Raw genomic sequence first — 24,147 nt, forward strand, 5'->3', positions numbered from 1 at the left:
ACAAGAGAGCCCACGCGGTGTAAACCGAAGCTGTATTTGTACATAACAAGACCCTCATTAAACAGAAAAGTGATCGTGACCCTTCAACAAAAGAAATATCCTTTTCACCAAAGATAGGCTATCTTTCAAGCAGGATTTATTTTTTAGTTCAGCAATTTTAAACACAATGAATCGCCGTCGCTAAAATGTAAACGTACTCGTTGTGCAATAAAAAATATGCCAAGATTCATTGTTGGGGCGCACCTTGTGCCCCGCTGCTTAAATGAACCGATTGATCGATCAATTGCTCTAAGTTGCCTGTTATCAATGTAGAGTTGTGTGTTCTATGATTCATTACTGTGAGTTACAGCGCACTGTAAAAGCCAAATGATATATTTCTCTATCCGCAGTCTGCATTTGTGGTCCAATACTCTCGCACGAAGTCTTAATCTCCAATGTAATCTGCGCCGCTCGACAAAGGCAACGATTTCGCACACTGTCGCTCATCGTACGTTTTCTCATAAATTTAACAAATCGTATGGCAAGCCACCTCCGCTCCCTTTCTCTCAACAAACGAACCTCCTTCTGAAGAAGGGTCTCGACCCGAAACGTCACCTATTCCTCTTGTCCGGAGATGCTGCCTGACCCGCTGAGTTACTCCAGCTTTTTGTGTCTATCTTCGGTTTAAACCAGATTCTGCTGTTCCTCCCTACAAGCTAACCTCCTTATTGTTTCAGCTATCAGTGCCGCGCGGATAGTAACTGCAGGACACATGTGTCTTTGCGTGGGGAACTTGGGTACCGCTTTGCCACTTTGAACGTGTGATGCTCTGAATCGGAACCACCTCCATTTAACAGGTAAAATCTCGAGGTTGCATCTAACCCTTTTTGCAACCAACGCATCGTTTATTTTTTAATTTGATGTGATTTCGCAAACTGGAAAGCCCGGTTGATCCCGCTTCCCTTTCAATAGCAGGGAACCGTACCCCCCGCCCCGCCCGAGCAAGCAGCAAAATACCGTTTCACTCTGGTTTAAACGGACCTCGACGCACTAACGCGGTCAAGCAAAGCGGCGGAAATCAATGAGCGCAATGGGTTGGTTTGCTACTTTTAAAACGTGCGTGTTAAAGAGCAAGAAGCCAGCAGCACCAATGGTGGAAACCCAACCTCAACCGTAAAGATGTAAAATATTACATCATTTATTGACTTCTCCCCTCTGAAGCTTGCATTCCGGGATTAGCGAGCACAGGGCACATATTTTCTTGCATACGAGCTGCTACCTATAAAACATCAACCCTATTCGCTTTAACCACATTCAAAGGAAGGGTGGGGTCTGGGAATCCACTTACTCCTGGCATTGTCCTTAATGAATTGTATAATGTCAATGATCTCTGCCTGGCGCAGCTCTTGATTCACGAGGTTTTCGAATTTCATCGTCATGTTTGGGAACTCTGTCTCCAGAGTGGTGTAAATCCCTTCTCCGGTGAAGTAGAAGGGACGGTCGTCCATCTTTAAGTCAAAGTAAATCAGGGCTGCCCTGGAGGTCCAGTTGAAAGTCTCGTGGATGTGTTTGGCGAATTCGCCAAGTTTGGTGTAGCTGGGGCCGGTGCGGATGGTGGTGTTGAAGTCCCCCGTCTTATTGTCGAAGCCGAATGCCCACGCTCCGCTGGTGACCATGGGCAGATTCCAGTGGCTGCAGAACCTGGCCACAGGGGCGGCCGCGTAGGTACAGCCCGGACCCACGAACACATCAGGGTCGTTCTTCATCTTGAAGTCCACCGCGTTGAACGGGGCGAGGGTATCGGAGCAGCGGCCGTCCTTCTCGCTGCTCTTGAACATGTAGGTGAGCGCGTAGCCGTTGAGCAGATCCTTGTCCTGGTTAATCCTCTCGATGGCCAGTTGGATGGCAGGTTCCACTCGCGGCCAAGCCCACGGATAGTTGGTGTTGTTGTGAGGCAGCACGATGGCAATCTTGATAGTTTCGAGGGCTTTTTGCGACCGGCCTTTGCCGACGGCGAAGTAGAAGAGAAGAAAGAAACATCGCACCTTCATGGTTCAGGCGGGTGAACAATATGTGACAAGTAAACCAGTCGATGCCTCTGTAAAATAAGTCCTTACCCACAGGCATCTGTAAGGGAGAATAAAAAAAAGTCCAATAATGTAACTGAAGGTTCCTGGAAATGACCAAAAGTGATGAAATTGTGGAGCTCCGGTTTCTCCCTTATGTTTACTCACTTGGTCTTTAGCAGCGATTATTCCCTTCAAAGCGCGCTGGCCGGTTATCTGCCCTTCTCCATTCTCCTGTACTGAGCCGACCCGTCCGCATGACAATTGATCTGACCCGGTTCATTCATCTTTTTTTTTGTTGCTCGTCTCTCGATCTACATCGATCGTTTAAGGAGGAAAAAAAAAATCGGGTCATTACCATAGTGGGCCTCCAGTTGGTGTGATCGCACGTCAGCGAGAGGCAACACGTTGGAGCGATGCGGGGCTAAAGCACCACCTGCCGGTGCGAGCAGTCACCAACAGCGCGTCTCTCTCCTCCTTCCGCGGCCGGGACTCGCACGCAACTTCATAACTTCGAAAACTTCATAAACATAAGATCACGAATGGCTGGCAAGTAGGTCGCCAGCAGTAAACGCGCACGTTACCGCTCGTTTGGCATTCCTCCCAGCTGCAATAATCCAGTCGCTCGAAGATTTTAAAAACATATTTTCTATCAAGGCGTTGGAGAAACTGAAGGAAGTTTGTAAGAAATGACACGGAATTTCACATTATTCCGCTTCGCTATCTGGTCGGACTCAATCTGCCAAATCAATAATAAAAACGAAACCACCGAACTCGGCCAACGTAACAAGTAAATAGACGTAGTTTCTTAACTTCATATTCTGCTTGTAACTCTCGCACAGAAAATACCACATTGTTGTTTAGTTTAATCATTTCTACCTTTATTCCTATCTCGCAAAAGACGAAATAATGTTCCACCAAGCACACGTTTTCCGAGAGAATGTTTTCAAACTGGGTCGTCGTGTTAATCAGATGGGGAGACGTGATCGTGATGTTGGAATGGACAGTTCTGCTTACACTTCAAAGCCAGGGAGCAACAAGTAATTTGGGGGGAATAAAGAGTATGCATGGTAATGTGGAGACCATGCAGAGTGAATTTTGAAGGATTGATTGTCCGCAGCAATAGTCAAACTGAATTTCGACAGACAATTAGATTTAATAATTTGCTGAAAGGTAAGGCACCTGCTACATTAATAACAACAGAAGGAGGAGGATTTATTTAATATTAACAGAAAGAGGAGGCATATCTTTAGGAATTCATTGCTACAGACGGCGGCGGCGAAGGCCAGGTCATTGGGTATTTTTTAAAGCGGAGATTAATAGGTTCTTGATTAATAGTAATGGTGTCTAAGATGATGGGAGGGAAAGATAGATCGGTCACGATCGATTGGCAGAGTTGACAAGATGGGCCGAATGGCCTAATTCGGCTCTTATTTCGTATGAATTTACGAAAATTAATGTGATATTTAGAATGTGCAGAATCTAAAATGAACTATTGGGGGGAAGCAATGGAACTACAGTGGGATAAAGGTCAACTGCAATGAAATGCTTCGGCTAAAATCACACAAAGTCCTCGCTTAAGTTGTGAACTGTGAACGGCTGTGGGAAACCTCGGACCAAATTTGGGTTAAATTCTCCACTGGTTGCGAACTGCAGACGGAAGCGCACGGTGCGTTTTGTCCAAAAACGTTGTTATCAACAAACAGTAACCAACATATAACGAGCATTCAAATTGAGCCAGGCGGACTTTCTTTTAACCGTGTTTTCCGGCTTCGGTAGCGGTTTTCATTTTGAAAAGTAATGAGCGAAACTGCCCCCGACCGCACCGAACGGTATAATCCGCTCTGCTCTCAGATGCTAAACCCCCATTTGAAATCGTTTCATTTGCCAGTGACTGGAAGAAATAAAGCAAGCAGGCTATCACAGTTTTACAGGGGTCACTTTGAAGAGAGAAGTTAAATGTGATACGGATGCACGCTGACTCGGCTCAGTGCTTTAAACTGAAGTTACTCGGTCATTTATTATTTTAATTTAACCAAATGTTTGTTTACTGTCTTTCCGTTGGAACACGACTGCTAACGAATACAGTTATAAATTGAAAAATAAATATTAAATAAGACTTCGTTAAATAATTTCTATTTTTGTTAGTTTCTGGAATATGTTTATTTAACAAAGGAGGTCATTGAATAACACGAGGCGAAATCGCGTTATGAAGGATTGCACTCGCTAGAATTTAGAAGATGGGGGGGGGGGGGGGGGATCTTATAGAAACTTACAAAATTCTTAAGGGGTTGGACAGGCTAGATGCAGGAAGATTGTTCCCGATGTTGGGTAAGTCCAGAACAAGGGGTCACAGTTTAAGGATAAGGGGGACATCTTTTAGGACCGAGATGAGGGAAACATTTTTCACACAGAGAGTAGTGAATCTCTGGAATTCTCTGCCACAGAAGGTAGTTGAGGCCAGTTCATTGGCTATATTTAAGAGGGAGTTAGATGTGGCCCTTGTGGCTAAAGGGATCAGGAGGGTATGGAGAGAAGGCAGGTACAGGATACTGAGTTGGATGATCAGCCATGATCATATTGAATGGCGGTGCAGGCTCGAAGGGCCGAATGGCCTATTCCTGTACCTACTTTATATGTTTCTATTAGTTTGGTAATTGAGTTATCAGAAACTGACACACCGATGGGATGTGAGAAGTGTGGTCCTTGTGGGGATTGTGTGGAACCTGTGTTTTGTTTACCTGTGATCTGGCTGAAAGAATGGAAAATGTAATCCAAATTTCCAGATTATATTAAATCACTAGAAACAGTAACGTAGGGATGGCGAGTGAAAGTGCAACAATACAAGTGTTAAATTAATTGGCAGATATATTGAAGTGTGAGATCAATCATTTCGAATATCAGGGTAAATTCGAATATTTTCTTTACTAGTAGATACACGTAGATAACCTAATACACGCATCAAAAAGGCTACAGGTTCCACGTGGCAACAAGTGATCAAAAATCTAGATGAAATGTTGGTCTTTATTTCAAAGAAGTTAAGTAGGAGGAAGCTGCTTTTCATTTGTACGTTGGCCAAATCCCACGTCTTATTTTGGATATCACCCCACAAAGGGGACATAAAGCGTAACACCTGTGTGATTTATGGATGAGAATTGTGAATGCTGCGTCAAACATTTTCAACGGGTCGATAAAGATTTTACTAGATGAAGAGTTTGTAGACTTTGCAGCAATGGTTCATGGGGTCGAGGTGCCGATTAGTTATTAACTAAGTGATGGCGAAAGTGAGCACTGCTTGAAATACCTACTTGAAATAGTTTAGTTCGGAATGGGGGAAGGCATATGTTAGTTTGGATTCACTTAATTAAAACAATGACATTTGTATTCATAATCAGTACAGGTGCGTGCAAATTTATACGCTGAGGAATATATACGTTATGAATAGAAAATTAGGAATGAGCTTGAATCCAAGTAAATGAAAGACATGAAGAATAACAGATACAGGGTTACTGAAATAGACACAAAATGCCAGTAAATTAACTTTATCTGAACCCTGCATCTCTGGGCAGGCGGTTTTCAAATTTCATGGTAAAGGCCTACCCGATACAAATAAATGCCGTCTGTATTTGTCTCGTCACCAGGTTAGACGGCAGCTATGTAAATCTAGTATTACTTTTTTTTTGTGAACTTCAAGTTCAAATATATTCGTCACATGCACCAACTGAGGTACAGTGAAATGAATTTGCCAGCAGCGATACAACTGAAAAAAGAACACAAAATACACAATAAAATGTAACTCCTTTGTTTAGTAATTCCTTCCCATCCGAAACATTTCTTCCTACCAGGTGAGAAAGAGGTTCGTAGATCGGCGAGATCAAGCTTTCACCGATGCTTGGTTTGCCAAGACCTACTGGATTTCTTGGCTGCTAAACATTTCAACCTCCCTCCCCGTTCCAATACTGACTGTTCTGATCTGAGCCTCCATTGCCAGGTTGGGCTGAAGGGCTTTTTCCACGCTATATGACTGAGTTGGACGATAAATTTGAGCAGATTTAATCCATGATATTTACTAATATGCAAATGCAATAATTAGACAGGTTCTCACGAGAATTTAGCTTGCCCCCTTCCATGTTTAGTTATTTTTTCACATCTTATGTGGCAAAGTAGCGTCACAAGAACAACCATTTAAGAATCTGTGCTGTCTTGTTTCTGAATGGTGCCACAGAGACTGAAGGAACGAACTACTATGAACAGGAATTTGCCTATAAACCCTTCCAACTGTTTCCTTTTTAGATTTCCTGATTTTTTCCACCTTATTCATTTAGCGACAGGTCGCCACAGACGCTTTATTTTTGTAAATATTGCCAGCCCTCGGCTTGCTTTTCCGGACTTCGGCTGCCACCTGGTGGTAGTTAACAATTCTGTTCAACTGAATTTCTGGTCGCGACATATGCAATGAATTAAAGTGGCGTTTTTAGCGATGTATTTGGTGCAATTCCAAAATGTATACGTGTTACTGACCTAAATTTGGAGAATTCAATGTTTTCTATGTTTCTCTGTTTCCATGTTTCCTATAACGTGGTGCCCAAAACTGAACACAATACTCTAAATGTGGCCTTAACAATGTCCTATATAAATACAACATGACATCCCAACATACTCAATACTCTAATGAAGGCCAATGTGCCAAAAGCGGTTTGACCACCCTATCACTAGTAGCTAGGGTCATCAACAAGTCTAGACACATTGGCCACCATCAGTCAGAGACTTGACTGATTTTATTCCACCCTTTTTCCTCCCCCCATTACAATCAATCTGTAGAAGGGTCCCGACCCAAACGTTGCCTATCCATCTTCTCCAGAGATATAATGCCTGATTCAACAAGCTACTCCAGCACTTTGTGTCTTTCTTTCTAAACAACTATCTGCAATTCCTTGTGTCTATAATTTAAATAGTTGACTGTCTTCTGATTTTGTTAGGTTTTCCATTACTTTAACCTTTTAGTTTATTTCAGTGTTGGGCAATGTTAAACAAGCTGCATGGTTAATATGTTCAGGAAAGAACTGCAGATGCTGGTTTAAATCGAAGATAGACACAAAATGCTGGAGTAACTCAGCAGGACAGGCAGCATCTCTGGAGAGAAAGAATGGGTGATGTTTCTGGTCGAGACCCTTCATCAGACTGATGTCGGGGGAGTGGGTGGTACAGAGTTATAATGGAGTCGGAGAAAGTAAGACTTGTCAGAGAACTGGGAAGGGGGAGGGGATAGAGAGAGCAGGAAAGCAAGGACTACTTGAAGTTAGAGAAGTCAATGTTCGTACCACTGAGGTGGTAAACTACCCAAGCGAAATGTGAGGATCTGTTCCTCCAATTTGCACTGGGCCTCACTCGGACAATGGAGGAGGCCCAGGACAGAAAGGTCAGCGTGAGAATGGGAGGGGGAGTTAAAGTGTTGAGGAATCGGGATATCTAGTAGGTTAATATGTTCACTGGCTAGTCATGCTTTCCCTGACAACTGCGGATAACTAGGGGTGATCCAGATCTTTTAAAAGTTTTGCTGGTGTAAATGCCAAAGACCTTTGCACAGAATAAGTAGCGCAGAGTCCAGAACTATGAAGTGTTAGTCCCAGGCAGAAAAATGCATAGAATGGGGTGAAATTAGATGAGTTGGGGTAACATGCACTTATTTCCCAAAGATGTGCAGGTTGATACGTTAATTGGTCACTGTAAATTATCCCCAGTGTATAGGAAAGTGGTCGAATCTGAGTGTTCCTCAACTGGAAACCATTGATGAACCACGAGGGACATTCACAGGTTAAGGCCAGGTCTACTGCATACAAGACAAATGATTCCGAGTGGTAAAAGAAGGCCGTCTATGATCTATGCAAAGCCAAAAAGACAATCACAGGAGTATCTTGAGTTCCAGTATAATCACTCAGACATACGGAGAAAAGCTGGCTGCAAAGCATGGACAGGGAACATCATTGGCGATGGTGCAACCGATCTGATGAACTGAATGATCTCTATGCTCGCTTCGAGCAGAAGCCCAACAGGGCGGTGACGCCTGGTCCTTCAACCACAAATGTGCGTCGTCCCAGGGTGACTGGTGCAGAGGTTAGGTCGGCCTCCCTGAGGATAAACCCACGAAAAGCAACTGCCCAGACAGAGTTCCTGGCCATGTCCTTAGTAACCGACCTCATGCCTAAAGACTACCACTCAGTGGCCTTGACATCCACCATCATGCAATGTGTTGAGAGGCTAATAATGGAATGCATTAAATCCAGTCTACCCAGTGACCTGACCCACTAGATTTCGTCATCGCCCGAGCCCTACACATCCCTAGAACACCTGGATAAGAGAGACACCAACGTCAGACTCATATTCATAGACTACAGCTCTGTCTTTAACACCATTATACCCTCCAAGCTTAACACCCCAACAACTCTCACCAACTTCTACAGATGCGCCATAGAAAGCATTTTGTAGGATGCATTCCAGCTTGGTTTTGGAACAGATCCTCCTAGAACGCAAGAAATTGCAGCAAATTGCGGACGCAACACACGAACCAACCTCGCTTCCATTGACTCCCTTCATAACTTGCGCTGTCTCGCCAAGGCCAGCAGTATAATCACGGACAATTCGGATCCTGGCCACTCCTTCTTCCCCCCCTCTCCCATCGGGCAACAGGTTTAGAATTGTGAAAACGCACACCTCCGGATTTTGAGACGGTTTCTTCCCAGCTGTTATCAGGCAACTGAATCATCCTACCACAGCAAGACAGCAGTCCTTAACTATTATCTACCTCATTGATGACCCTCGGACTATCTTTGATCAGACTTTACTGGCTTTAAACTCAATGTCATTCCCTTAAAATGTATCTATACACTGTAAATGGCTCGAATGTAATTATATACTGTCTTTCCACTGACTGGTTAGCATGCACCAAAAGCTTTTCACTGCATCTCATTGCATGTGACAATAAACTAAACTGAACTGGGAATCTGGGGAGTTGATGAAAAATATGGGGAATATAATTAGGATTAGTATAAATGGGAGCTAGAAGGTCAGTGGGAGACTTAGTGTGTCTAAATGATCTCTATACATGTTGCATCCCTCCTTGGCCCTGCTGCTAGGTCCCCGGTGTACAGGTTTAGGTGGATGAAGGAACTGCTGATGCTGGTTTACACTGTAGATAGACACAAAATGCTGGAGTAGCTCGACGGGACAGGCGGCATCTCTGGATAGAAGGAATATGTAACATTTGGGTCGAGACCCTTCTTCAGACTGAATGTCCACCCCTCATGTACACAACTTGTCATCTCCCACCATGACCTCTCACCTGTGACTCACAGCCAGCCAATGCAGACTACTCTCTCCAAAACCACGGGCAGCAGTCTGAAGCCATTCCACAGAGGTCAATATCTCCTCGGGGACGTCAGTGTAAGTAACGGCCTTGCAGTTGCCGGGCTGAAGCCACAGGGGAGACACTGGAATGTGGCGCTCAGACACCAAAACCACAAACAAGGTCGTGAAATGTGAAAGGAACTGGGGCATGTAATTTCATGGGAAAAGGTGATCTTTTTAGATATTATTGCTTGCTTTTCTGTCATAAAATAATATGAGCACACAAACTCTATTGAAACGCATCCTCATTTAGGGCCAATAAGATTCTTTATTGTAGAGACAGACAACTGACCCTGGTATTTCAGTTGCCGCAAACCTTGTCAAGCACCAGTTCATAAGTTATAGTCTACTCTGCCATTCAATCATAGCTGATCTATCTTTCACTCTCAACCCCATTCTCCTGCCTACTTCGCATAACCCCTGAAACCCATACTAATCAAGAATCTATCAATCTCTGCCTTTAAAGTATCCATTGGCCAACTTGGACTCCACAGCCTTCTGTGGCAATGAATTCCAGAGATTCACCACCCTCTGACTAAAGAAATTCCTCTTCATCTCCTTTCTAAAAGTATGTCCTTTTATTCTGAGGCTGTGCCCTCTGGTCCTAGATTCTCCCGCTAGTGGAAACATGTTCTCCACGTCCAATCTATCCAGGCCTTTAACAATTTGACACGTTTCAATGAGGTCCCCTTCATCTTTCTAAACTCCTGCGAGTACAGGCTCAGTCCCTTCAAATGCTCATCATGTGTTAACCCAATTATTCCTGCCTTAGATAGAATTAGGACCTGAGCTATATGAGAGGCTGGGCAGCTGAGGACTTTATTCCTTGGAGTGCAGGATGATTGTATAATATCATGAGGGAAATAAATAGAGTAGATGCACAGAGTATTTTACAAAGACTAGGGGAATCTAAGGACAATAGACAATAGAGAATAGGTGCAGGAGTAGGCCATTTGGCCATTCGAGCCAGCACCGCCATTCAATGTGACCATGGTTGATCATCCCCAATCAGTACTCCGTTCCTGCCTTCTCCCCGTATCCCCTGACCGCTATTTTTAAGAGCCCTATCTAGCTCTCTCTTGAGAGAACCTGCCTCCACCGCCCTCTGAGGCAGAGAATTCCACACACTCACCACTCTCTGTGAGAAAAAGTGTTTTCTCGTCTTCGTTCTAAATAGCTTACACCTTATTCATAAAATGTGGCCCCTGGTTCTGGACTCCCCCAACATCAGGAACACGTTTCCTGCCTCTAGCATGTCCAACCCCTTAACAATCTTATATGTTTCAATGAGATTGCCTCTCATCCTTCTAAACTCCAGAGTGTACAAGCCCAGCTGCTCCATTCTCTCAGCGTATGACAGTCCCGCCATCCCGGGAATTAACCTTGTAAACCTACATACAGTAGGTTTAAGATGAGAGGGGAAAGATTTAATTTGAACCTGAGGGGCAACTTCTTCACACAGACGGTATTGGGTTTATGGAATGAGCTGCCAGAGGAGGTTTATAACAACTCGAAATAACTATTATAACAACATTTAAAATAATTTTTAAAGTGCATGGATAAGTGGTTTAGAGGGATATGGACCAAAGGTGGGGAAAAGTGGTACTAGTGTAGATGGGGCAGCTTGGTTGGCATTGGCACGTTGTGCTGAAGGACCTGCTATAGGACTATGATTCCCACTGTAGGATTACTGCAGTGTTGCCACTGAAGCACGCATTGAGCTTCTGAAACACCAAATGCAAAGGAAAGATGCTCCCTGTTTAACTCCAGGAAGCCAGCATTGAGTTTCTGAAGCTGCTCACTTAAACCTCCAACTGTCACTAGTATTCAAGTTCTGTCACAAGTTTGCGGACGACACAACCCTGATTGGACTGATCCAGGATGGGGAGGAATCTGCCTACAGACAGGAAGTGACACAGCTGGCGTCCTGGTGCCGTTGCAACAACCCAGAGCCAATTGCTCTTAAGACAGTGGAATTGATTGTAGATTTTGGGAGAGCTCCCCCTCCCCTCACCCCACTCACCATCAACAACACCACAGTCACATCTGTGGAGTCTTTTAAGTTCCTGGGAACCATCATCTCCAAGTGGGGGGCTACCATCGACTCCACAGTCAAAAAGGCACAACAGAGAATGTACTTCCTACGGCAGCTGAGGAAGCACAATCTGCCAAAGGCAATGATGGTCCAATTCTACACGCCCATCGTAGAGTCTGTTCTCACCTTCTCCATCATGGTCTGGTTTGGCTCAGCCACCAAGCACGACACCTGGAGGCTGCAGTGAACCATCCGATCAGCAGGGAAGGTTATTGACTGCAACCTTCCCTCCATTATTCCTTTAAAGATGTGCCGGTACATCAACCTATCACTGGCATTGCTCAATGGAGGTTGCAGGCTGCATCCAAAAGTTCAATCTTACAGCAGCAAGGGAAAGAAACTTATGTTTGTTTACAACTTGTAATCTTGTTTGGTGCATTTTTGAAGCTGGGAAAAGTCAGACATGTTAAAGTTATTCGCGAGTGGACATGCTCAGAACAATTTTACAATGGATATGATTTTACCCGGAAGCGATCCCTAGCACAATCCCTTCTTGTGCATATAAAACATGGGTGAGAATAAATCCAATTTTTCAGCTTAGTTACCCCATGAAACAAAGTTAGTTTATAGCTCTTTTGCAGCAGTTGTTTGGAGTTAATACCAAATACAAAATTCAGTGCAGTTGGGAATTTCAGTGAGAGAGAGCGCAATGCCACTTCAAATATTACATAGCATTTTGGAAATTTGACACTGAAGCATAGTTGTGACAGTATTGAAACACAGCTGCCTTTTTTTTTGAAGCAACATATAAGTGTATGAGCTGGGCAACATACAAGTGATTTTAATTCTCTAGCACGTGTTAATAGCGAGAAAATAATTGGGGAAATTGTAATTTTAAACTTAATAATCAACCAGCAGTTTATTCAAAAAAAAAACTGCTGGAGGAACTCAATGGTTCAGGCAGATCTGTGGAGGGAAATGCACAACTGACTTTTCAGGTCGGGATCCTTCCTCGGACTGAAGAAGAGTCCCAACCCAAATTCCTTCCACAAATGCAGCCTGACCCATTGAGTTCCTCCAGCAGTTTTTTTTGTATCACTGCAGTCACTTATGTCTCTGCAGTTCTGTTCAGTTATATAACTAGGGCAGCAGGACAGGACAGTGCAGTTGCTAACTTTTAAAGGGTGATACCGGAGTTAATTCTGACTCGATTGCTAACACAGAAAATTAAACTTCAACGGGATCCCAACCCAAAGCATCAGATGTCCATTTCCTTCCCCATATTTGCCTGACATGCTGAGTTCTCTAGTATATTGCTTTTTGATCAAGATTAAGGTATTGTACAGAATGTTGACACCATTCAATTCAAAGTGGACTGAGAAATGGTACTGACAACATTAATGTTGGTCTGTTGATTTTGTGTACAAGATGTCTTACTGCCATTCTGGCACAACTGGCATTCTCCAATGCTTGGCTGTGCAGATTGTTCAATTTTGCAATGAGTCTTCTGCAGTGGAACCATGATGTGCATTGCTGCCCAATGGGTTGAACCTGTGGTGTACTGTTCCCATGTCCTGTCTTTAATGTGTTTGGAAGGTTAACCTTGTATTTGGAATCCTTGTTTATTTACTGTCTCCACATAGTATCAATGTCTATGTTGGCGTTTGAGGTAATGATTTCAAATATTGCTGTGACTGAGTGGGTGAATTTAATGCAGTCCTAAAGTACCATTCTTCTACCCACACAAGTGACCTCTGCTTCACCCAAATGTTTCAGTTATGACTAGAGAGTAAAGGCCGGCCCTTCATTACCAAATGGAAATCTGCTGCCTGGGGTTTTCTGCGACCTTATTCTGCGGAAAAGAAGGAAGCAGTGACTTTGAGCTTCGTGAAGATTTCAGAGAAGGTGCAGGCCATTCTTACATGGCAGAGTCCGTGTGCATTGAGCTAGTGATGAGCATGTAAATATAAGGATGATGTCCACCAGAAGGACATTGCAAGATAATCGCGAAAGGCAATATGATGAATGCTATGAATCCTATAATGAATGGGACATTTGTGTAGCTATGATTTATTTTAGCATCCTTATTACCTTGATAACTCTTGCTGGATTTTTAAAAATCTGCATTGTAGTTTATTCTTAAGGAAATGTTCCTCAGCAATTTACCCACTCGAGATAAAGGATGTTTCTTTTCCTCAATGGTTGCACTAAAGTTTTAAGTACAGCAACTTGAAATCTTGTTAACTGGACAAGTGGCTGCCTTCACCCATTTCCACCAGAACATCTTGTGTAATTTTTTACAAGGCACCTCCTGCCTCGGAGGCTGGAGCTGGATTCCCAATATCAATGCATTGTGAGCAGCATTTGCACAAAAAGGGAATTGGAAGGATATGGATCATGTGTAGGCAGAGATTAGTTTAATTTCAATGGCCTAATGGTTCAATGTTACTTTGTCACATGTATTGAGTTATATTGAAATTATTTTTTGTATGCAGTTCGGTAAAAGTATTACTATACATAAGCACATATTTCATACAGTACAAGTGACTAGAAATCGTATACTGAGTATGCAAGAGTCACCAGATTTGGTGCCATTTTCAAGTCCCAATTGTTGTAAGTGCAGAGTGTCTTAACTTGACCACAAAGTCCCATTGTCCTGGCAACATTGCAGGTTCGGCCTGGCCAAGCATAGCATAGTCATCCTCCACTGCTCCTCCACCACTCTTTGTAGTTGCAGGTCACGTCCGGTCCATGCGTTCGGCCTCTTGGATTGGCACCCGATCCAAGCGAGCCCCAGGCTGTTGCAGGGCCTCTAGTAGCCCACACTGCCTCTCACAGCTGGTCAGCTTCCCTGCCCCCTATTCCGATTCTGATTCTCTCCTCTCCCATCCTCGGCATGGCGGCTTAGCTCGCTGGGCAGGTTCGGGGTCCCATGATGAGCGAGTCAGGCCTGATGTCAGGTTTTGTTTGCAGCTCCTACTGCTGCATGGTTCACTGGGACACTTCAGAATTTGGCATAATGGCTGCCGTGGTCAATGTGGGCTGGATGGCCTGTTCCTATGCTGTACTGTTCTATGTTCAAAAACATTGCTACATCATTTATCATATGACTGAGTTTCATTACACCACACCTCAATCCCTCATCTCACTGTCGAATGTCTCTTTAAGTTTTGCGAGAATTTATTTTGCCATGTTATCAGTGTAAAATGAAAGCAAGTTAACATTTAAAAAGGCAGAATGTAAAATAATAATAAGAAGTAACATAGAAATGGTTTATATTAGATTTCTTTTGAGGTTGTCCCATGTTTTAAACCTAATGATGCAACACTATTTTGTACATATAATGGGAGAAAAAGGATTATTTTCAAAAAGTACCTTCTACAAAATCTGCAAACTGGTTTGCAGCCATTGTGTATCCAACAAGGCATTATGGGCAACAAGATAAATGAACCAATACTCTGGTTTTAAATATCTTGTTTGAGGGATGCGTTTAGAACATAGAAAATACAGCACAGTATAATATCTGTGCCAAACCTGATACCAAGGAGTCGGATCGTTCTTTGAATAATGCCAGGGAAATCTTTATCTCATGAGGCAGATGATGTAGCTTTGATTTACTTATTCTAAACATATCAAATGCCGCAGCAACGCTGAACAAAAGAAGATTCAAGGTGATTAAAGGCTTAAAAGTTGTGAAAACTAAGAAAATATTTATTTACAGAATGTTGCCCAGATTTTGCTGTCAATGTTGAAAGCATGACCCTTGCCACTAACCTCCAGCAAATTCACTAACACAGATGTGGTGGATTTTTATCTGATAACATAACATGCAACTGATGCTGTACAGGAACAGTGAAACTAACAAACAAGTTGTGCAGCCATTTGGTTTGAAGAATTGTCATGATAAAACTTAATTAAATAAATTTACATAAAAATAAAGAGGATCATTAAGGAATTAAAGGATCATAATAAGACATTAAAAAAAACATTTTAGTAAATGTCACACTCATCGTTTCCAATATTGTTTTTTTCCAGGTCTGAAGGTTGCCGAGATGTAATCATGACTCCACTGCAAACGGCTCATTCTATTCATTTATGGAAGGTGGAAATCATAGGCAAGATCAACATTTATGGTCATTTCCTGATAAGCGGCAGAGAGGTGCTATACATGAATCATTTCAGTTTTTCAATTGCGTATACTTCAACAATAAATCGGAGGAGGCATTTAAACCCAGTGATGATCAAAGAAAATAAATAGCAAAATATTGGTCATGATAGGTGAAACTTAGCAGAGAAACTCAGGTGGTGATGTTTCGAAAAGCAATTGTAGCCCCAGCCCTTCAGAATTTTGTGAGGAGTTTCCGAAGAATCCTTGGCAAGTAATGGTGATGTATTGATGGTACACTCTGTATATTTGCTGTAGTAGTGCATGTACAGTGAACAATGGATTGTCATTTCAACACCCAATTATACCTCATAGACAACCTTTTATTTTTAAATCTAATTGCAGTGATAATAGGTCGGGTTTTAAATTCATATCAAATTACTTGTTCTCTTATCATGAAACCAATGAATATAAGAAAAAATCAAAAATAAATCCGATCTTTTGGGAGTAATTTTAGTTTTTATCACTAAGTGATCAGCATTCCATTTGAAAAGAAAGTTAATAGTTTAAAACAGAACCAATTTATCATTGTTTCCAGTGTGATGAAAGTTTAAATGATCTTATGATTTGATCATTAAGGCTTGGAAGATTGTGCGGTATCTTCACAATTAATTTAGATGTGAATAAAGATATACAACAGACAATAGATGCAGGAGTAGGCCATTCGGCCCTTCGAGCCAGCACCGCCATTCAATGTGATTATGGCTGATCATCCACAATCAGTACCCCGTTCCTGCCTTTTCCCCATATCCCCTGACTCCATTATCTTTAAGAGCCCTATCTGGCTCTCTCTTGAAAGTATTCAGAGAACCGGCCTCCACCCCACTCTAAAGCAGAGAATTCCACAGACTCACAACTCGCTGTGTGTAGAAGTGTTTCCTCGTCTCCGTTCTAAATTCCTTACCCCTTATTCTTAGAAACATAGTGGTCATAGGTTCTGGACTAGAAATTAGGTGGAGGAGTAGGCCATTCGGCCCTTCGAGCCTGCACCGCCATTCAATATGATCATGGCTGATCATCCAACTCAGTATCCCGTACCTGCCTTCTCTCCATACCCCCTGATCCCCTTAGCCACAAGGGCCACATCTAACTCCCTCTTAAATATAGCCACTGAACTGGCCTCAACTACCTTCTGTGGTGGAGAATTCCAGAGATTCACCACTCTCTGTGTAAAAAAATGTGTTTCTCATCCCGGTCCAAAAGGATTTCCCCTTTATACTTAGGGTGTGACCCCTGTCTAGAGACTTCCCTAACATGCGGGAACAATCTTTTTGCTCTTGGACTCCCCAACATCGGGACATGTTTGTACCATCGCCCGGTGGGGAATTGCCTTAATAATCTTGTATGTTTCAATAAGATATCCTCTCATCCTGCTAAATTAAGAGTTTACAAGCTCCAGCCACTCCATTCTCTCAGCATTGGAGGACCACCATGGTGGAATTAACCTTGTGAACCTACGCTGCACTCCCTTATTGTATCATTGTACGTATCAAATCAAGGGACCGAAATTTCGCACACAATACTCCAGGTGTGGTCTCACTAGAGAGAGCCCTGTAGCTCTGCAGAAGGACCTTTTTGCTCTTATACTCAACTCCTCTTGTTATGAAGGCCAACATTCACTTTCTTCACTGCCTGCTGTACCTGCATGCTTACTTTCATTGACTGATGAAGAAGGTACTCCAGATCACGTTGTACTTCTCCTTTTCCCATCTTGACCACATTTAGATCATAATCTGCCTTCCTGTTTTTCCTACCAAAGTGGATAACCTCACATTTATCCACATTAAACTGCATCTGCCATGCATCTGCCCACTCACCCAACCTGTCCAAGTCGCCATGCATTTTCATAGCATCCTCCTCACAGTTCACACTGCCACCCAGCTATGTGTCATCTGTAAATTTGCTAATGTTACTTTGAATCCCTTCATCTAAATCATTGATGTAGATTGTAAATAGCTACGGTCCCAGCACCGAGCCTTCCGGTACCCCACTAGTCACTGCCTGCCATTCTGAAAGGGACCCATTAATCCCTACTCTTTGTTTCCTGTCAGCCAACCAATTTTCTATCCATGTCAGCACTCTAGCCCCAATACCATGTGTCCTAATTTTGCTCACTAATCTCCTATGTGGGACCTTATCAAATGCTTTCTGAAAGTCCAGGTATACTACAATCACTGGCTCTCCATAATCCATTTTCCTAGTTACATCCTCAAAAAATTATAGATTAATCAAGCATGATTTCCCCTTCGTAAATCTATACTGACTTGGACCGATCCTCTTACTGCTATCCTAATGTGCCGCCATTTCATCTTTTATGATTGACTCCAGCATCTTCGCAATGTCAGGCTAACTGGTCTATAATTCCCTGATTTCTCTCTCCCGCCTTTCTTATAAAGTGGGATAACAATAGCTACCATCCAACCCACAGGAACTGATCATGATTCTATAGAACATTGGAAAATGAACACCAATGCGTCCACAATTTCTAGAGCCACTTCCTTAAGTATTCTGAGATGCAGACCATCAGGCCCTGGGGATTTATCAGCTTTCAGTCCCATCAGTCTATCCAACACCATTTCCTGCCTAATGTGGATTTCCTTCAGTTCCTCTGTCACCCCAGATCCTCTGGCCACTAGTATATCAGGAAGATTGTTTGTGTCATCCTTCGTGAAGACGGATCCAAAGTAACTGTTCAACTCATCTGCCATTTCCTTATTCCCCATAATAAATTCACCTTTTGCAGTCTTCAAGGGTCCAACTTTGGTCTTAACTATTTTTTTCCTCCTCACATACTAGTGTTTACTATCTTCCTTTATATTCTTGGCTAGCTTACCTTCGTACCTCATCTTTTCTCCCTGTATTGTATTTTCAGTTGTCTTCTGTTGCTCTTTAAACATTACCCATTCCTCTGGCTTCCCGCTCATCTTTGCTATGTTGTATTTTTTCCCTTTTATTTTTATACTGTCTTTGACTTCCCTTGCCAGCCACGGTCGCCCCTTACTCTCCGTGGAATTTGTCTTTCTCTTTGGAATGAAGTGATCCTGCACCTTCTGTATTATTCCTAGAAATACCTGCCATTGTTTTCCGCTGTCATCCCTGCTAAGGTATCTTTCCAGTCAACTTTGGCCAGCTCCTCCCTCAACTGTAATACGGACACCTCCGATTTACCCTTCTCCCTCTCAAATTGTAGGTTAAAACTTACCATATTATAGTCACTACCTCCTAATGGCTCCTTAACCTCAAGTTTCCTTATCAAATCCGGTTAATCACACAACACTAAATCCAGAATTGCCTTCTCCCTGGTAGGCTCCAGTATAAGCTGCTCTAAGAATCTATCACGGAGGCACTCCACAAACTTACTTACTTGGGGTCCAGTACCAACCTGATTTTCCCAGTCTACCTACATGTTGAAATCTCCCATAACAACCGTAGCATTACCTTTACGACGTGCCAATTTTAACTCTTGATTCAACCTGCACCCTATATCCAGGCTATTGTTGGGGGGCCTGTAGATTAGTTCCATTAGGGTCTTTTTACCCTTACAATTCCTTAGTTCTATCCATACTGACTCCACATCTCTTGTTTAAATTTTCCACTGTTTGCAAGGGACTGAATTTCATTCCTCACCAGCAGAGCTGCCCCACCCCCTCTGCCCATCTATCTGTCTTTTCAATAGGAGGTATACTCTTGAATATTCAGTTTCCAGCCCTGGCCCTCTTGCAGCCATGTCTCTGTAATTCACACAACATCATACTTGCCAATTTCTAACTGAGCCTCAAGCTCGTCCACTTTAATTCGTATACTTTATGTATTCATATACAACACTTTGACTTTGGTATTCACCTCCCCTCTCACACCGCTCACTATTGGCCCTGACCTTACTCTCTTATCCCTTCTTGAACTTTCCTTCCCATTAATTTGGGAATCTTTTGTAACTTTTCCCGTACTCACTTCCCCTTTAACTCAATCTTTATATTCCCAATTGGTCAATCCCTCCCCCCCAACATTTAATTTAAACCCACACATGTTGACCTTGCAAACTTGCCTGCCAGAACATCTGTCCCTCTCCATTTAAGGTGTAACCCATGCCTTTTCATACAGGTCACCCCTACCCCAGAAGAGATCCCAGTGGTCTATAAATCTAAATCCTTGCTCCCTGCACCAGCCCCTCAGCCATACATTAAGACCCCCTATCCCCCTGTTCCTGCCCTCAGTAGCATGAGGTACTGGGCAATCCAGAGATAATTCAATTCAATTCAATTCAAAGCACTTTATTCGTCCCCGAGGGGCAATAACCATCCTAGAAGTCCTGATTTTTAGTCTTCTTCCTAACTCTCTAAACTCACCTTGCAGAACCTCCTTCCTCTTCTTCCCCATGTTGTTTGTGCCCACGTGCACAACTACTGCTGGCTGTTCACCTTCCCTCTTGAGGATGTTCTGAATTTGGTTTGTGATATCTTGAACCCTGGCACCAGGGAGGCAACAGATCATCCTCGAATCTCACCTGCTGCCACAGAATCTCCAGTCCACACCTCGGACAATGGAGTCACCCACCACTATAGCTCTGCCCGATGCCGGTCTCGCCGATCGAGTCCCATCTCTAGGATTGGAGCCACCAACCTGTCCGCCGCTTGGACTGGAAGCGCCATCTCCCCCGACAGCTCCCAAGAGGGCGTACCTGTTTTCCTTAGGCACAGCCACCTGGGTCTCCTGCACTCCACGGTTACTCCTCTTTCTCTCAGTCACACACCTGTAAGATCATCCGTAAAATGCACAAGGAATCATTGACTCCAAATGGTGATATTCTTGAGGAACTATCCTGGAAAATAAAAGACAATGCTACTAATGGGCAATTTGATCTGATTGTGGCAGAATTGTGGTGGTGAATTCTGTGGTGGTGTGGAATTCTTTGCCACAGAAGGCTGTGGAGGTCAAGTCAGTGGATATTTTTAAGGCAGAGATAGACAGATTCTTGATTAGTACGGGTGTCAGGGATTATGGGGGGTTTCAATAGACAATAGACAATAGGTGCAGGAGTCGGCCATTCGGCCCTTCGAGCCAGCACCGCCATTCAATGTGATCATGACTGATCATCCCCAATCAGTACCCTGTTCCTGCCTTCTCCCCATATTCCCTGACTCCGCTATTTTTAAGAGCCCTACTTAACTCTCTCTTGAAAGCATCCAGAGAACGTGCCTCCACTGCCCTCTGAGGCAGAGAATTCCACAGACTCACCACTCTCTGTGAGAAAAAGTGTTTCCTTGCCTCCGTTCTAAATGGCTTACTCCTTATTCTTAAACTATGGCCCCTGGTTCTGGACTCTCCCAACATCGGGAACATGTTTCCTGCCATGGTTCAAGTGATCTATATGTTTTTCGTGAAATGGTATTATCATAAGGCGTAGTTGATGATCTCTTGATTGTGAACTTGGCATGCCAACAGGCAAGGCTGAAACCTTTCCCAACTACTCGGTAACTCAATGGTAATCCTTGGTGGGAAGTTGTCACTGATGAAGAATAAATGTGAGAAAAATAGGGGAAATGGTTCGGGTGACTACAAAGCTTTGCATGACGCTGGTGCTAATGATAAAATATATTGTATTTGTACCATTCCACAATTCTGTGGCAATCCGATAATTATGAAGGCAGCTTATGATGCTGTCAAATTTTTGTGGGCAGCCAAACTTAAACACCATTCAGTCCACCAAACCCACAGTTCACAGACTCAAAGGGATCAAAGAAATCCATGAATGCAATAAACAATTATTGGTAGACATAAGGAACTACAGCTGCTAGATTCTTGCACAACATACAGTACTGGTGTAACTTGGCAGGTCAGGCAGCTGTTATCAGGCAACTGAATCATCCTACCACAACCAGAGAGCAGTGCTGAACTACTATCTACCTCTTTGGTGACCCTCGGACTATCCTTGTTCGGACTTTGTTGGCTTTACCTTGCGCAAATCGTTATTGTCTCATCATGTATCTATACACTGTAAATGGATTGATTGAGTCATGTAGGACGCTGACAGGTTAGCACAAAAAAAAGTTTTTCACCCCACTGCTAAAGTAAAAAACTGAACTATATCTGAATGTAGATTCTTCTTCAGACTGTTCCTACTATGACTCTAAATTATTTTCTTGGATTTATCAAGGAACGCAGGGGCGATTTATCTAACTCACAGTTATTGATACCTGACTTTTTTAAGCATTCTTGTGAAAAGCATTGTACAGACTAAGGGACTGTGGTAACTGTGAAATCGACAGAAGGATGGAGGGTTGGGTGTGTATGAAGCGTGCATTTGTTCGTGATAGCTTTATTTACTGGGAAACACTCTTTTCATATCATTTATTATTTTACAAACGTGTATGTATCGTTAGCTCTTTAGAAATGTTGTGAATGCTGCACAATGACTGCGGAGGCTGACCATAATTTAAATTTCTTTTGTACTGTGGTGGATGTTTGGCTCAATGTACATTTTTGACAATAAAGTTCATTTCAACTATTCTATTGAGGAATAAAAAAATACTGGTGTAACTTTTTTTTTTTTGGCAGGTCAGGCAAGCTGTTATCTTCAGGCAACTGAAAAATCATCCTAGTGCCACAACCAGAGAGCAGTGCTGAACTACTACCTACCTCTTTGATGACCCTCGGACTATCCTTGTTCGGACTTTGTCGGCTTTACCTTGCGCAAATCGTTATTGTCTCATCATGTATCTATACACTGTAAATGGATTGATTGTAGTCATGTATGGTCTTTCTGCTGACTGGTTAGCACAAAACAAAAGCTTTTCACTGTACCTCGGTACGCGTCACAATAAAGTAAACTAAACTGAACTATATCTGGAAGAAAGAGACGGGGACATTTTGTGTCATGATTCTTCTTCAGACTGTTCCTACTATGACTCTAAATTATTTTCTTGGATTTATCTGGCACAAAGGTCATGGCAGTAGTTCCTCTTGATTAGTATTTCTCTGGAAATGAGAAAGAATGTGTCAAGGAGAAGTTAGGCGAACATTTTTGCCGTTGTGGAGAAAACAATCAATGATTTATCGAACTCCAGTTATTGATACTGACTTTTTTAAGCATTCTTGTGAAAAGCAGAAATGGCTTCCTGATTCTTAATGTTGATTTATGAAGCTGTGCATCTTCTGAACGAAGTGTCTCCTCAGCTTGGTAGGTTTAAACTGGGGGAAACACTCTTTTCATCACCAATGTCATGATAAAGCTCACCAAGGCAGCTTGTTGCACAAACATTTTTGTTGGGTGTTGTGGCACTAATTGTTAGCGTGCTTCTCTGTTCAGGAGTATTATCATCCTGACGAGAGGGCCTGTACATCCGGCTGCCCACAACGGCGACTGCGGAGGTTTATGGCACTGACCACGGGGGAATAATGGAGGAGGACTGACTATTTTGTGCCTTTCACCACAGTGAAGAATGCTGTGGTGGATGTTTGTGCTAAATTTTAATGTGTATTGTGTGTTCATTTTTGATCGTACCGCTGCTGGCAAGTTCATTTCACTGCACGTTATTGTGTATGTGAGGAATAAAAACTGATTGATTGATTTATTTGGAATTGTTCCTTTCATCTGCCTTTGGGCTTTTTGCCAATGAAGAAGATGACATCCTTCAAGCATCATAAGTAAGTTTGAGCTGATGAACTTGAGCATCTGTTTTCAAACCATTGGATTCACGTTTTGTTTACGCAATCTGCTCATCCTTAATTTCATGGATCTTCATTCGTGCATGTTTTGACTTGGTGGTTTAGGTCCATTAATAAAGATTAATAACATTATTTTGCTGGTCTGTTGAATAGTTTTAGAGATACAGCATTGAAACAATCCATTCAGCTCACCAAGTCCATCACCCTACACACTAGTTCTATGTTATTCCACTTTATCATCTTACACTCTAGGGGCATTTACAGAGGTTAATTAATCTACAATCCTGTGAGTCTTTGGGATGTGTGGAAGAACTCCGGAGAAACCCACATGGTCACAGGAAGACTATAAAAGCACGAATGTAATGTTGAGGCTTTAAAAGGCACAGGTCCGACCACATTTGGAGTATTGTGAGCAATTTTAACCACCATATCTGAGAAGGGATATGCTGGCATTGGAGAGGGTCAAGAGGAGGTTTATGAGAATGATCCTGGGAATGATTGAGTTAAAATATGACGAGCGTTTAATGGCTCTAGGCCTGTATTTACTGGTGTTTAATAGGATGAATGGGTACATTGAAACTTACTGTAATGATGCGACCCAAACACATATTAAGATACAACACATACTTATTAAATCACTTATAGCATAGGATCTGCATACGTTACAGCTCCGAGCTGCTACATCTACTAGCTAGCGTAGGCGAGCTCTTGGTCTGGACTTTCAGAAGGCTTTCGACAAGGTCCCACATTAGAGATTAGTATACAAACTTAAAGCACACGGTATTGGGGGTTCAGTATCGATGCGGATAGAGAACTGGCTGGCAAACAGGAAG

At 42.9% G+C, this 24,147-nt stretch overlaps 1 protein-coding gene and 1 long non-coding RNA gene across 3 annotated transcripts in view; one reads left to right on the top strand and one right to left on the bottom strand.

Annotated features, from left to right (window-relative positions):
- Positions 1 to 2,751, bottom strand: part of npr2 (natriuretic peptide receptor 2) — a 162,058-nt gene extending 159,307 nt beyond the window's left edge. The window contains exons 1-2 of one of the 2 annotated variants that reach the window (XM_055633183.1): positions 2,214 to 2,750; positions 1,328 to 2,106 (exon numbers count right to left, since the gene is read on the bottom strand). In XM_055633183.1, the coding sequence (XP_055489158.1) occupies positions 1,328 to 2,030 (703 nt within the window). In that variant the 5' untranslated portion in view covers positions 2,031 to 2,106; positions 2,214 to 2,750. Of the gene's footprint in view, positions 1 to 1,327 lie in introns of both variants that reach the window. The other variant, XM_055633193.1, reaches the window with a different exon arrangement.
- Positions 7 to 23,476, top strand: LOC129695835 (uncharacterized). The gene is made up of 3 exons (XR_008723233.1): positions 7 to 836; positions 15,520 to 15,643; positions 22,956 to 23,476. It is a non-coding gene; the product is annotated as an uncharacterized LOC129695835 (long non-coding RNA).
- Positions 23,477 to 24,147: the final 671 nt, after the last annotated feature.

The sequence above is a fragment of the Leucoraja erinacea genome, chromosome 1 (assembly GCF_028641065.1).
Source record: "Leucoraja erinacea ecotype New England chromosome 1, Leri_hhj_1, whole genome shotgun sequence".
Classification (NCBI taxonomy): Eukaryota; Metazoa; Chordata; class Chondrichthyes; order Rajiformes; family Rajidae; genus Leucoraja; species Leucoraja erinaceus.